Genomic DNA, 16,342 nt, shown 5'->3' on the forward strand with positions numbered 1-16,342 from the left:
GGAGGAAGAATGCTTAGGATTTTTACTGTGATCTCTCGCTCTTGGAATATATATATTTATTGGTTTCTGTTGTGTGTAAACAATAATAACAATTCAAAGCATTTGTCCCACCTCCAGTGGCTGTCATAAGAAGTGCTCTATGATCATGGCACCAGAACCTGCTCTTGCTCACGCAGCTGCAGCCCGTCAAGCCTGATTTATGCTCCGTCCCGCGAAGGTGTTGCGCGCAGAGAACGACCGAGAATAGCAGACCTCCAAGCTCACAACGGTCTCATCCACAACGCGGTTGTGAGCTTGTATGTCAGCTGTTCTCGGTGCGCTATACCGTTGCGGGGTGAAGTACATATGTCTTGCTAGAGCGCCCCTTAAACCAGTGCACCCCAAAACAACAGGTTTGGGGAGCTGTTGGGAATTGATTACATGAAACAGTCACCTGTGCGTCCAGTCTCAATTAGGGTTTAACACCGGGAATCCCGGGATGCGGGAATCCCGGGAATCCCGAGGTTATTTACCGTCCCGGGAACTGACTTGGGTTCCCGGGATCCCGTTTTTTTTTTTTTTGTTAGAAATGAATACTAATTAGTAGAAAGGCCTATCTACAGCGTGGAGGAATTACTATTATAATTAGCCAAGTTAATTGCCGCGTTGCCGACCAAGGCAGGGTCCCATCGTCCCGTTGTGATAACCAATATGGGACGCACTGTAACAGTAATGAACAAAATAAAAGTGACCGTGATGCCCCCCTGCCTGCCCTGCGCACGCTGATTTCACCGTTTCCTCTGCTGTCAATACGGTAGATAGACACCAGTTGACTAGTTGATATTCAACATCAAGTGAAACGCTGCATAAACAGTGGGTAGGTTTGATTTCGAGCCTATATTCCATCTTAAAATGAGGCAAGCCAAGCAATGCTTTTGATAGAGAGAGAGGAGAGACTGGAGAGAGAGAGAGAGCAAGAGAGAGCGCGTGCGAGAGAGAGAGAGAGAGAGAGAGAGAGAGAGAGAGAGAGAATTAGACCGATGTGGTCGGTGGTCCGATTTTTTTATCATCATTAATGTAGCCTACCCTACCTACACTTGCATTTTAGAACGTTCAAACTACCATTTTACTAGAACTACCCAGTAGAACAAGTGAACTGCACAACAGCTGTTGATTGTCAGTGGCAGCACATGCATGTGCACATCAAAATCACACTACAAAACCCGACATTTGATCAACAACAAAATATAGATTAATACATTTGACAACATACAGCCAACATCCCAAAATGGAGTCTTAATATCCAGCAAGTAGCCTAATATAAATTAATAACTGCAAACAAATTACAAGTTTAGGCTATCAAATAAATCAATATCCTACAAAAGTAGAGATAAGCTGTGACCTCACCGGCGCTCTGATGGACAATAAATAAATAATCCTTTTGCAAATTCTCTTGTCAATAATGATACAAATGGAACGTTTATTTCAGCAGCTAGAGTTTGACATTGTTTGAGTGCGTGTTGGGTGCACAGCGCAGCTCCTCGTTTAAGTTAATTGTCTTCACTGCGCAACAGAAGATCTCCGCCAGGGCACTATATTATATTTATATATTATATTTATCTGATTTAAAAAATCAACTTAAGTCATTATTAGTGCAAGTTCATAGGTGGACACAATAGGGACATTTGGGCACCTCAATATAAAATTGGCTAAATTGGCTATTTAAGTATCTACATATAAATGCATTTTAGTGGGTATTTTTTTTTTTTTTTACCCTTTAACGGGAATTCCCGGGAAGCCCGGGAAAAGGTCTGAAAATTCCCGGGAATTAAAATTAGCTATTTCCCGGAAAATGTTAAACCCTAGTCTCAATGTTTGTAAACAAATAGTTGGTCTATAGCACAGAATAATATAACTTTAGTTTATGAAGACATAAGACGGAGCCATCTTTCATCGTATTAATAATAATAATAATAATAATAATAATACGGGTAAGAATAATAATAATAATAATAATAATAATAATAATATATGTACACATTAAGGATCGGCGACAAGAAGCCAATCAGCGGCGACACACTGCTATTACAAGCATGTAGGGGAAACACTGTACTGCCAAGGACGACATGTGTAAACAAGTCTCCCACTAATATACTGGCATTGTAGTGAAAACATGGCTTGAAAGTCTACCCCTGCCTCTGCACCCCTATGAATGTTAACATTCTCAAAATTAGGCCAGTTGTTTTGGGGTATTTGGGGGCCTTTGCCTTGGAGATCAGTGTTGCCAAGTCCGCTTATTATAAGCTGGTCTTGTTTTTCTATAAAGACGCTTGTAAATATTGGTAGTTTTTTTTGGTTACTTATTTGGGCTTGCTTCAGATTAATCCCTTTAACCCTAATACATCATCTAGTTGTAGATCAGCCATTTGCAAAGAATCTTGGAAAGGTTTTTTGAAACATTTTACAACACAAATCTTATATGGGGTCACTGGCACGAAATACATGGTCCTTACATTAAAGTGTTTGAGAATGATGGCTCTAGGACAATACTAAATAATAAAGTTTGACTGAGGTGCCACAGTCGCTTATTTAGGGCTTGTTTTCATAGACCTGGTTGCTTGTTTCTCTCGTAACTTCTGGCATGCAACTTGTTGTGAGCTTGTAGATCTGCTATTTTCAAAAGATGTTTATATATTTGACAACATTTGAAGACATTCTGCGTAACGAGTACTTTTAATTTTGGTACAGTTTGATACCAATACATGTGTACATTTACTCAAGTATTTTTTTTATTCCTGACATTTAGTTAACAGAGTATTTCTACATTGCAGTATTAATACTTTTACTCAAGTAAAAAATATATAGTACTTTTTCCATCACTGGTTGCTTATTTCTAAGATCTGGCAACACTGTTAGAGACCCAAACAACAGATACCAGCTTTGCATTTCAGATCGTATACAATTATATTGTTCTGTCCCAACATTAAACTATGGTTGCATACTGTAGTGTGCAGTAAACATGTGATTTAAAATGCAGCTCAACCCACCTGTTCTGTGTAGTGTGATGTGTGGGTGTAAAATGTCGTCCAGCAGCTTGTTTCGTCTCTCCAGCAGAGTTTCTAGTGTCTCTATCTCTCTCTGGAAGAGGTTGAACATCAACTCTGCAGCCAAACTGAGACGCTCGCTGACAAACACTCTGACATTAAGCTTCACACAAACATCACGCTGTTTTTCCAAAACACACAATATCTCCTCTCCCACCGACGCCATGTGTTCATTTATAGACAGCCGTAGATACTCTCTTTGACACATTTTACCTCCTTTATCAGACATTTTTCACCGATTTTTTTCTCACCACCATGTAAACAACACGCACTCACTTCCGGGTGAAAGTGTTTCGCGCATGCGTAATGAAGGATCTATCTAGGTATGTCAGAGGCATAGAGATAGATACATTTCGCCCCCTGGTGGAGGTGGTGTGTAACTGTCACTGAAGATGGATAGATAGATAGATAGATAGATCGATCGATAGATAGATAGATAGATAGATAGATGCATTAAGGTCGTGACAGACGGTAAGCGGTCCACGCACGCGTTACCGCTCGGATCAGCGGTGATCGCGCCGTGATCATTGTTGTTTTGTCCTCCTGCGCGGTGCGGGGAAATCAAAAGCTCACCACATCCAGCTCTTGCCTCCCCGCCCCTCAACTTCTCTGCGCGTCCCAAATAATCGCCCGCCTCTCATTGAAAATGATGCGTTGGCCGCTTGCCGTCTGAAAGGACCCTTAGACTGCAAATTTGACGTCCATAATGCATCGTGGTCAAAGTCTAAATGTACCCCTTTGTGGCTGTGATGACCAACACAGACCAGGACATGGATATGTTTACTTTTATTATTCTGTGGTTGCTCTTTCACCCGGATTGCGGAGAAGATTGTAGGTCTACTCAGAGCGAATTGGGTCTACTTGTAACCTATCAAAGAGCCGTCCTATTGGTCCGTAGCTTACGGAGGTCGGACCAATCAGGAGCCAGGAGCTCCTATTTAGGAACTGTCAACAGCTGCGGAGGACAGTAGACGTCGGATGAGGAAGCACGCCGGAAGCACGCCAGATTGCAAGTGGGTGTTTTCAAATCTCTAAAGGATTATACCTTGTTTTTGGAGCTATTAAAAGACCTTTCCGTGTCTTAATAACTGCAGAGAGGGGGTCAAAGTGGATGAGATGGCCATGGCCACGGGGGGAAGGGGTCGGAGACTGTTACAAAACAACACAATGGGGAGGGTGGTGCTACAAAGAGAAATGAATCAACAGAGCGACCAGATGAATCAGAAGAAAGAGATGTGATAAAAATGAGGAAAGTTGTGAGTCCTGAGTTTAAGGTTCAGATCAAGCTGAAAGATCACACAGAGGCGGGGGTGGGTTTAGATCAAATCAGTGAATCCACTACATGTTGCGGAATCCCTAAAAAGCTTAGGTGGAGGAATAGATGCAAGAATCTTAGCAAATTGGATACTAATGGTGATCTGTAAAAGTGCTGAGCAGCAAAAGAGGGCTCTGAATATGAAGAAAATGGTTGAAAACAATGTTGTGGCAGTGGTCCCAAGTGTAAAGGAAGGGGCTAAAGGAGTTGTTTATGGTGTATGTGCTACAATTACAGAGGAAGAGATCAGGGAGAACGTCAAGGGAGGCAAAGTGAAAGATGTAAAAAGCAATGGGGGAAATCCAGATGCTCCAGTACTTATTACCTTTGTGGGTGAAGCATTTCCTAGCAGAGTGTAGGGCTGTCACGATTACAAATTTAAGTTGACGATTAATTGTCACTCAACTAACTGCGATGAATTACTCTGGGCAATAGAGACCATGTATGCTGGCACCATGGCCAAGGTGGTGACCCCAGATAGCAACAGAGTGGAGTTTGACATCCTGGCTGGGGTGATGCAAGGGGACACCCTTGCCCCCTTCCTCTTCATCATAGTCCTAGACTATGCGCTCAGGAAGGCCATCAGTGGACAAGAGCAGGATCTTGGTTTCACTATAACACCAAGGAGGTCGAGACGACACCTCACAGAGTCCTGACAGACCTGGACTATGCAGACAACATCAGCCTGCTCTCCACCTGGAACAAGCACAGGAGCTCCTGAACAGAGTGTGTGCCAAGGTTGGCCTTAGGCTAAATGGCAAGAAAACCGAGGTTGTCACCTATCGGAACATCCACCTATAACAACAACAGGAGGTACTGCTCTGAAGGAAGTCAAGGGCCTGACATACCAGGGCTCATGCATGGGTCAACTCAATGGATGGTAACAGAAAGACTAACATATGCGCTTGAGAAGAGAGGCGTGTTGGCAAGCTGTCAGAGAGTGGCTCCAGGAAAGGAAGAAACACCATGGGTGGTAAGGCTCGAAACTGAAATAAGGAAAGCCCAGGCAAACAAAGAGTCAGTAATGGTAGTGTGTTTTGACGTTGAAAAAGCCTATGACATGATGGAAGAAAGGACTACTAACACAAGTTGCACACGATGGTTGTTGGTGGCAGGGCTTTTTGTTTGGAGGATTTAAGGATTGGGTCAGTATGTCAAATAAGTTTATGGTGGGGAATGGCACTCCCCAATGAAGTGTAATTAGTCCATTATTGTTTACTGTCGAAGGTACCAGCACATATAGGTAGGTCACTGTTTGCAGTTGATGGGGCCTTGTGGAAAAGAGGAAGGACTATGAATCATATAATTAGGAAAGTACAGTTAGCAATGGTTGAAGTGATAAAGTAGGGGTGTGACTGGGGGTGTAAGTTAGAAAGGGTCGGAGCATTAGTTAATCTAGATATGGGCAGACCATATCAGAGAAATGCAAAAAAGTAATACATGTGATGATATGTATGACTGGTACTGAATGGGGAAACTAAAAACTAAAACTGTAATAGATTATGGTATAGCGATCTCTTTTAAAACAGCTGTGATTCAGGCACAGGGTGTGTCGTTGGTTTTTTAAAACATCACCAGTGTCTGCCTAACAGATCTACAGAACTGGGAGAAATACCACTGGACTTGAGACAGAAACAGCTGATGGCAAACTATTGGGCAAATTAGCAAGGACACTGTCACAGCCATCGGCCGTATTCCTAAGTTTTTGGACTTTTAGTATATTCCTGTTCTGTTTGGTTTAGGTGTTCTAATCATGCTTCGTTGATTGTTTACTTAGTCTCTGTAGTTAAGTAGGTTCTCTATCATATCGAGACTATCTCTCCACCCAACATATTAATATGTATGGGGAATGACCCCACCTCGCTTAAAACGTGGATATTTATATAAGACACACCAGTCCTACTGGCACGCACGGCTATATATACGCCAGGTGTGCGTGATTACCAATTGTTTTTATCTCCACCAGGCAAGAAATGTAGAGCAAAACCTATCAAGAACAGAATATTTTGAGCGTTTTTTTTTGTTGGAGAAACTACTTACGAGTTGGCAGCCAAGGGAATCCACTGCCAGGTGCAGTTCAGAGTGTGGACAGTCATTATAGCCCAGATCGAAATAAACTCAACTAAATAAATTAAAAATATATAAATAAAACCAGTGTAATCACGCACACCTGGGCCTTATACAGCCGTGCTATGTTTTTTTTTCGTTTTAAATATTTTTTGACTCGCATCGCATCCCAGTCCGGGGCCCACCTCCGGCTGGCCGACGTCCAAGAATTTCATGTAAGAGGATGTAGATCTGATTAAATCAGGGCTCAGCTCAGAGTTGTTTTAGCTGTCTGTCCATGGTGGAAGTGCAAATAGCCTAATTAATTTAGTTCGAAAATGCATCATTATAGATTGTGGAAGCAAACCAACTTCAGTCCACAAATTATTTTTTAATAAAAATAATAATATATATATATATTTTTTTTTTTTGCTGGGGGGTGCATATGGGGGTCCCTTATGAGCTCTTGAAACCCCCAGATCATTAAGGCCGCCCCTGCGTGCGTGCCAATAGGACTGGTGTGTCTTAAATAAATATTCACGTTTTAAGCGAGGTGGGGTCATTACACATACATATAAATATGAGGAGAGATAAAAACTGTTGTTTTTCTTTTCACAGAATCAAATGTTTTAATGACCTTTGATCACACCTGAGGTTATTGTCTCCGCCAGACCGAAAGGCATGGCGAGAGAGTATGTTTTACCCCCTGTCCGTCCTTCCGTCCGTCCGTCCGTCCGTCCGTGTGTCCGTGTGTCCGTGTGTGTGTGTCCTGTCCGTGTGTTACCAGCTAATCTCCGGCACCGTTGGCCCGGTTGCTGCGAAACTGTGCACACACACTCCCTGGATGCCAATTCAGAACCTCTGCCTCAAATTTTTCACATGGGCCTGTTATAGCGCCACCTGGAGGCCGATTTGTGCAAAACCCATTTTTTTATATTACTCCTACAGATTTTCCAAACGTCATGCAAATCGGTACACAGTATCTCTATAGTCATGTGATCAACACGGATCTGTCCGATTTCCCATATTCCATCCTCATTGGCTAAGGTTGCCTTCCAAAATTTGCAGGATTGGTCCGTTTTGAACAAAATGCCTCAAATCATGAACGCAGCTTGTGATTTCCGTGAAATTTCACAAACACATTCCCACTAGGCAGAGGAAGAAATGCCACCTGACATTTTTCACATCAGCCTCATGGTGGCGCTATAAAAGGCTGATTTGTGTTTTTAACTATAACTGCACCGATCTGCGTGAAACTTTGCACGCACACTCCCTAGAGGCCAAGGAAAAACATCCTTCCTGCATTTTTCACATTTGCCTTTTATAGCGCCACCAAGAGGCCGACTTATGTAAAACACATTTTTGGATATTAAGCCTTCACATTTGATCCAAATTTCACACAAATCGGTACACATGATCTCTATAGTCATGTGATCAGGATGGAACTGTTTGATTTTTCATATTTCATCCTGATTGGCTAACAATGACATCTAAAGTTTGCAGAAGTGGCCCGTTTTGAACAAAATGCCACAAATCATGAACGCAGCGTCCGATTGAGGTGACACTTTACAATCACATTCGCACTAAGTTGAAGAACAAATGCCACCCTTTAACATTGCCCTATTATAGCGCCACCAGGAGGCCGATTTTTTCAAAACTTTTCTTTGTTGTATTACTCCTACAAATGTTGTCCAATCATCATGCAAATCGGTACGCATTATCTCTATAGTCAAGTGATCAAGATGGTTGTGTCCGATTTTTCATAGTCCATCCTGATTGGCAAATTCCGAACATTGTTGGCCCACAATAACCTACCTTACCTGGCGGAGACCTGTGCTCCGAGGAGCACTTTTTCTAGTTGTACTTATTTCCCTTCAATTGTGTTTTTGATGGTATATGGGTGCACATGCATAATGTTTTTGTTGATGCTCTGATTTTACACACACACACACACACGCACACGCACACGCACACGCTCTCTCTCTCTCTCTCTCTCTCTCTCATATTCTCGTCACTAACAACGTAGGAACTCACATTGTAATTAATTGATCATTGAAGTAGAATTAATAGCAATAGTAATTAACTTGTCTACATTCAACATTCAACATGTCACGATCCGGGTCTACCTCTCCTCTGCCCCTCCCCCTCCTCCTTGACTGAACTCTGGTTTTGGCCTTGAATTGACAATTTGCTCAGCTGAGCCTCCTCAGCCTAATGACTGCTGTATAACCCGTCTTCAGCTGGTGTTTCTTTGTTGCGTCTTTATTCATGCCACGACGTGAGCTCCTCTGTTTGTGCTGTTTATTCTGCTCCCCGTGTCGTGCGCTCATTTCTATTCTCCTCCTGTGTTGAGGTATACCTTGTGCATTTGGTGAGGTGGAGCTCTGTCACGACAATTATTTACCTGTACCTTAACAACACTGTCTGCCTGTGTAACAAATGGAACCAAATGGATCCTTACATATATCTGTAACTTGAGAGTGTACACATGGAACCAAATGGACCCTTACAGATCTGTAACTCTGAGTGTACAAATGGAACCAAATGCACTTTTTCTAGTTATATTTATTTCTATTACATTTTTTTTCTAAGCTCATGACTTTTCACTGCCCTAGATTTCAAATAGAAATATTGTACTTGTAATAAACAGGGCATTCTTATTACCTGATTTATTAGGCCTACTTATACACATATTAGTTCAAACAATGGATGTAGTAATATTTTATTTAACATTTTTCCAACTTGTTGACCCTTTTGAAGGCTTTTCCAGAAAACAGTGATTGAATATGCAGCCTTCATCACAAAATGCTTGTTCAGCTTCACATTCAAACATACATATTATAAAATAAAATATTGGCCAAAATTGTGCATCCCTATAAGAACACAAAATAATCTCACAAGTGCTGGGGCAGAGCCAGGCACTGAACGAAGTAGCCTACTGGCGATGGTCAGTGACATCAAAGTTGACAATCAAAAAGCTCACAGAGCTTGTACAGTATATCAGCTATTTTCACACTGTTTGCCTCTTTCTTATGTAATATTTGACAATTTGGCCAATTTGGGATTACAATAAGGTCTTAGAAGTTGTTAAATTGTATCCCCCTACCCATAGTATTGTGTTGAGTGAGAAAACAATGTTGCACATTAAGCTAATCATCTGGGGACCCCCCTGGGGGTACTAGACCCCTTCATGTAGGCCAGGGGTCTTCAACAGGGGGTAGGGGTCCTCAGAAAACAGCAAATCTACAAGCTCACAACGCTGGCTATTTTCGAAAAGTTTGTGTAGAGGGGAAAAGAGCAGACCAAGTACATAGACAAAGGCCAAGTTGGCTAAATATTGAGGGTTTAAAAGGTTAACTCTCTACACATATGAATCATGAATTCATAACATAAATCCTACATTTGAATAGAAAATGTGTAAACAAATTTTAAAAATGTTTTATTGATACAATACTGATGATAGTGCTGTCAAACAAGTCTATGAGGCTATCTTCAAAATAAAATATAGAAAAAGTTTAATCTGCATCACAGATTTATACAATATTAGTTTTAGTGGGAAGAACTGTTTTTCATGCACCCCCCGGAAATACTTCTGATCAATGTTTACTGATTAGAAAATGTGCTGAAAATGATGAGCTATGTTAAAAAGTTGTCAATGTCCCATCTATCATTTTTATGCAAATTAGTGCCGCCATAATCAAACAAATCTATTTTCACTATATCCCATATTGCACTTAACTGAACAAATAAGATGTCCAGACCTATGTCTTGAGGGTCAAGGAACACAATGAAACTATTCTTAAAGTGATCACATGTACCTGTGGCATGCTGGTATGCAAATCAATGCTGCCATTACAATATAATCACATTTGTACCAATTAGAATGCCAACGTTTTTAGCATTTAAAATAAATGCTTACCAATCAAATTCTTCACCAATGTGTTCATAAAGGTATCTACTAACATCTGTCAATAAGTTGCCAAAAGTGAAAGGCCCACCATTATGCCTTTCACAACTATGTCCTTGAATATTTGGAGTATATCGGGATCCGATCCAATCTGATTAAGCTCGTCCCAAAACAAAGCTTGTCCCAAAACAAAGTCTGAGTTGGAAAAAACTGCTTTTTACAACAACTAATCTGTTTGTCAAAAGTAAAGGTGCTGTCAAAGGTAACGCCTATTTTGACGGCTGAACAGATGTTGGAGTGGAGTTGACAGAGCCTAGGGTCGTGGAAGATGGAATGTCATGGCCAAAGATTATTATTTCTGTTTTGCTTTCGTTAAGATTCAGGATATTACATTCCTGCAGATGGAACAGTCTATTGAGGTTAATAAAACTGGAGTCGAGTAGGATTGTAGCAAATACAATCAAATTGATGTACTGCCCACCATAATATTAAAAAAGACAATACCTTCCGGACAAACACAGTAAGAGGAGGTAGAGATGCTGTCATCTGAAGCTGCTGCTGTGGCACATTGGATGCTCTCTGTGTCTGGTGTCATCCGACAGAACTCCACCACCTGAAGTGCGAGCATAATAATATGTACTGTTCCGTATCTCCAGTTGGGACTTTCTCCACTGTCTCCAGGCCACAGATCATCGCTGCCGGAAGTGTGCAATATGCTGCAGTAGAAAACTTAAAGCAATATTTTATCAAATATTAGAAGATGAGGTGAAACCTGACAACTTGTAATTAAGCCTTGAATACGAAGCACAACATAATAATCCTATTCTGTTAATTTACTTCATGAGGAAACAGTGATTCAAATAAGCTAGTTCTGAGGGTTATCCAGACCTTGGATGGCAATTAATTTGTGTCCATTACTTGCCCAGATATTTCTATTTAGACTGTTAGAGTGCTCTACTACTCCGACAGTGGTTTTGTGGCAAGTAAGGCCACAGTTGTAAACAATACACTGAAATACATAGGGTTAGGTATTCACTTGGGATGTTACAACTGATCTGGTTATTCAGAAGTACTGTACATAATGAACTACCTCGATCATGTCCCGTGCATGTTGGACATTGTCCTTCACTTATTTTTTCAAGTCTTCACCCTTGCTCTTGGAGGACATGAGCTTGTTGAATGTGTCCTACAATAATGAGCATAATATTGGGCAACAGTTAAGACGTTTTACAATAGAATGTAAATTAAAATGTGTTAGTACACACTTTATAATGCCCTTGGATTGACTTTTTGGAAATAATACAAATCTTCTTATAGGAAAATAACAAAATGGCCCAAAAATATAAAAAGCTACTCCTATGGAAAGGCTATCATATATGAATTTACTTATAATGAACCTATAACCTATGTTGTTTATAGTATATTAAAAAAATTTAGTGTAGGTAAGGTTTTGCCCACTCAAATATCTGGTCTGGCCCAAGGACTAGCTATTTTACTCATGGTACAAATTTTCTTTCATAATAGATAGTTATAAGTAGCCTAATACATTATTAGTAAAAAGTCCGACTTTACTGCAGTAGCCTTTTTCATAAATTATATTTGTACTTAGGCTGTCGTGATATTTGTACTTAGGCTGTCGTGAAAGTTTATATTTAGAGACTAGGGGCGTCGCCAAGTTACTACGGTCCGGTGGGAAAGCAGGGGTCACCTCTGGAACAGTTCCAGAAACCTTGACTTGAACCATCTGTGAGCGTCGATAGCAATGTATAAAGCACATTGCAGTACTCCCCTCCTGTGTACGCACACCCTGCCCCTGTGAATATGGAGTTTCAAACTGACATCATCAATATGACACCATAAGTATGATGTCATTCTTGCCCAAATATGGAGTTCCACATGACTGCAGTCTGGCCTCCAAAGCACTATAGTAAATCATGATGAGTCTGTATGTCTGTCTGTACCCGTTGTACCTGTTGTCAGTGTGCCTTTTGTACCCTGTGTCTGTGTCCCCCTCATGCCCAAATATGGAGAGCTCTGATCTCATCAATATGACGTCATAGTACTGACATCGGTCGGACGGTTCAAACCGGCGCACGTCGGAAACGCAAAACTGACCGATGCGATTCAACATGACATCATCACAGAGGCAGGAAAGAAAGCTTCGGCCTTATCATATCCCGGAGGCTAAGAGAGAGACCATCAGGGAGGAGATTATTGAATGTGAATGATTGGAAGATCATCTTCATGTTCATTTAGTTTGTTTACTTACTACATTAATATTATTATGATCATGAATAATGTACTGGCTCATTGCTTATTAAGTAGAAGCTGTGTGTGTCGTAGAGCTTTGCAGTGTCCTCAGATACATAACTCTTTCCAGATGTCTCCTCACAGACAGATGTCCGGCAGGGGTTCCATGAACGTGTTTGACAGAACCATGAAGAGGAAGCAGAAGGAATGGGCTTCATCTCTGCAGGACAGCCACAAATATGACTATCTGAGAGACGAGGTTGGTAGTCGAGTGGCAGACAGAGTGCATGACATAGCAAGGACATTTCCTTTGGCGCTGGACGTCGGATGCGGGAAAAGCCACATTACAGAGCATCTGGGCAAGGGTATCGTGGAGCGTCTCCTCCTAACAGATATGTCAGAAAACACGTTGAAACAGAGGAGGCCGTGTGAGGTTCCCGTCCAGTGCGTCCTGGCCGACGAGGAGTTCCTACCCTTCAAAGACAACGCGTTTGACCTGGCGGTGAGCAGCCTGAGCCTGCACTGGATCAACGACCTACCAGGAGCTCTGAGGCAGCGGGAGGGGGGCTTCTCCCCTCACGTGTCCCCTTACGCCGCAGTCACCGACCTGGGCAACCTGCTGGGCCGGGCAGGCCTCAACATGCTCACTGTGGACGTTGATGACATACAGGTCCACTATCCCGGAATAATTGAGGTCATGACGGACCTGCAAGGGATGGGAGAGAGTAACTGTGCTTGGAACAGATGCCCCATGTTGCACCGAGACACCATCCTGGCTGCTGCGGATGTTTATCGAGAGCTTTATGGAAATGAGGACGGCTCTGTGCCTGCTACGTTTGAGATCCTCTACATGATTGGCTGGAAGCCTCACGAGTTACAGGTCAAACCGGCGAGGAGAGGATCAGCGACGGTGTCGTTTGCTGATCTGTCTAAAATCAATCAGCCGTTGTAGCAGTATAGTGGCTCAGAGCCTCTGCCTGATGACCTAGAAGTCTAATATCTCCCCCAGCCTACAAGGAATTCCCTTTAGTCTAGTGGATAAGATGTTGGCTGCCAAGCGGGAGAACCGGGTTCGAATCTTGGGCGTTACACCGTCAACCACACATGCAGCGTAGAAAACATGTGTGTGTTAATTAGGGATGGAGTTCGAAAACCGAGTCCATTACAAACCCGGTTCTGCATTTATCGGGTATAGCGGCCCCTGTCTAAACGATTAAGACAAGAGGCGATTAGTGGTTTTCCATCAGATGGCGCTATTATATGACATACAGGTCATATAACCTGTATGACTCATAGGGTAAATGTATCTACCCTATTGAATGATGCCACTCACTGCCTGATGACGACAGACCCGGCCGGAATTGACGTCATTTTGTTTCTTGTGGGGAAATGGCTATATCTCCGTTCCTCTTGCTTTATGGCAAAAACAAGCCACATTCAAATGGCCACAGCTGTGAAACGGATAACTGCGAGCGAATACATTTTTTCCCTATAGGCCTACTACGATTTTTCAAAGGTAGCCTACAGTAAAATTACTCGTTTCCGCTGGCAGTAGCGTCACACTATTGCTCTGGCAGTTAAATAGTTAAAAACCCGAGAGCGGGAGGAAGGGGGTTTGGGAGCAGGAGAGGGGAAAGATGTCTGAAACAGGACAGTTTTGTGGTCGGAGACAGCGAATTCAATTAACTCCAAATTGTGAAGAGAGACACCGGTGGAGAGAGCACAAGATCAAGAGTGTGACCCTGTAAATGAGTAGGACCATTGACAGACTGTACTGGATTAAACGATTCATACAATGTAACAAAATCTCTGGCTATAACAGACGAAGAAGGACAACAAATGTGAATGCTCAAATCACCAGACATAATAATCCTGTCATATTGAGCCATAATAACTGATAGTAACTGAGATTTATTCCAAGAACCCTGAGGAAAGTTTTGGAGGCCTGTAAATTAACACACATAAAAGGGAACTTCCCATTAAGTACAACACTGAGAATCTCAAAAGTTGAGAAATTGCCAAAGTCAACCATGGAACATTTAAAGTTGTCTATGTAGATAACTGCAAGGCCTGATGGTCTGGGCAAATTAAAACAGGCAAAGTCGGGGGGGGGGGGGGGTTCTGAAAGAGATGCCATGACACCGGAGCCCAGCCAAAGACTCTGTGATCATAAATATGTCTATTTTGTTTGACAAGGTAAAATCCTGAAAGATAAAAGATTTATTTTTAGAGCTCTTAACATTTAACAGACATAGTACAGTGGTGGTGAGGAGACGGGTGGAGTGGGGATAGCTGGATTTTTGTGAGTAGGTCTGATTAAGTTAAATTAACTCTATGAGCTAAAGGAGTGTTCAGACAGGGCCTATTTCCAGTGAGGTATTAGATATGACAACGTCCCCACCTCTGGGGGCGGAGTCCTTGTTTTCTCGTGTTTGCATTAAGCCAATCACAAGGCAGGCAGGGTGGGGCTTGGTTGAATCTAGTTACCATTAAATAATATGCATTCAGAAGTGTCCAGATATATCAGTAGGCGGACATTTCTGATCGTCTGGCAACAGCAGACTATACCCAGGTGGGTACAAATTAAACGTCAGCTGAACAAGAAAAGGCAGGTGTTTCACAGTGATGACATCTGGCCCAGGGGTGATAAAATAGTGGCTCAACAGGTGCACTGTTGGAAAATAATTAATTTTCAGTTCCAATGAGACCATGGAGTCACTGGAGATTGTTTCAAAACATGCTAACATTAATTAACAAGGACACAAGTTGCCTTGTCTACTACTGTAGCTACTGTAGGTCTGTTGTACAGGCCAGGGTGATACAGACTGAGATGAGCAACAGTACATGGAAATTGATGTTAATACAAAATACCCCAATTGTAGTTATATCTAAACGGACTAAAGTATTCTAATGACTTGTGTGTTTCAGAGCATTATGAGTAGTAATAACATGTTTTTGTAGATAGATACCTTTATTATCCCGCGGGGGGAAATCAGTCGCCCAGAGGCGGAACAGCAGCTTAAGTTTACAAAGTTAAAGTTAAAGAGTAAGAAAAGAAAAAGTACTGTTTATTCGTGACATAGCAAATCAAACATCATTCATTCATTCAACCTTTATTTAAGATTCTCAGAGATATCATTGAGGGAGATCCTCATTTACAATGATGCCGAGATTACACACATAAATGTAAATAAATAACATAAGAACAACAAGAAAAACAATAAAGTTGACAATTAACAGTTAAAACAGTTGCATGTTGACAGCGATCAGTTAAAACAATTGCATACAGGTAATGCACAGTTATTATATATTTCCTAGAATGGCCAATAGATACTAGGGTATTTAGTTTAAGCTCTTGTTGCAAGAGGTTCCAAGACTCAGGAGCACCAAAGCTGAAAGCAGTCTTTCCCAGTTCCGAACTGGCAAAAGGAACCAGAAGGACTAGCCAATTGCTAGAGCGAGTTAGAATGTGACTAGGTTTCAAACTAAGGGTTGGGGCAATATGTCCACATTAGGAACCTGGCCTTGCCCTCCCTGTGTCCCCGACCAACAATGTCTCACTCCCCAAAAGGCATATTGTGACTTCTTGACCAAACGTCCACCGGTGACTTGAAGGAGGTACCCTTCCATTCAAACGGTGCGTTCCCGGGCACTTCCGCACTCCAGGAATACGGAAGTGCGGTTCTCAGACCCAAGACGGTCTGCCAATTTTCTTTTTAAAACAACATGCCACTTACATAC

At 42.0% G+C, this 16,342-nt stretch overlaps 1 protein-coding gene across 1 annotated transcript; it reads left to right on the forward strand.

The window, feature by feature from the left end:
* Positions 1-12,749: 12,749 nt before the first annotated feature.
* Positions 12,750-13,553, forward strand: LOC308093672 (arginine-hydroxylase NDUFAF5, mitochondrial-like; the record flags this gene model as incomplete). Its single annotated transcript, XM_080440000.1, has 1 exon — positions 12,750-13,553. One exon carries the CDS (start codon positions 12,750-12,752, stop codon positions 13,551-13,553), a length of 804 nt encoding a protein of 267 aa, XP_080296126.1.
* Positions 13,554-16,342: the final 2,789 nt, after the last annotated feature.

This window comes from Gymnoscopelus braueri (assembly GCF_963280865.1).
Source record: "Gymnoscopelus braueri genome assembly, chromosome: 10".
Lineage (NCBI taxonomy): Eukaryota > Metazoa > Chordata > Actinopteri > Myctophiformes > Myctophidae > Gymnoscopelus > Gymnoscopelus braueri.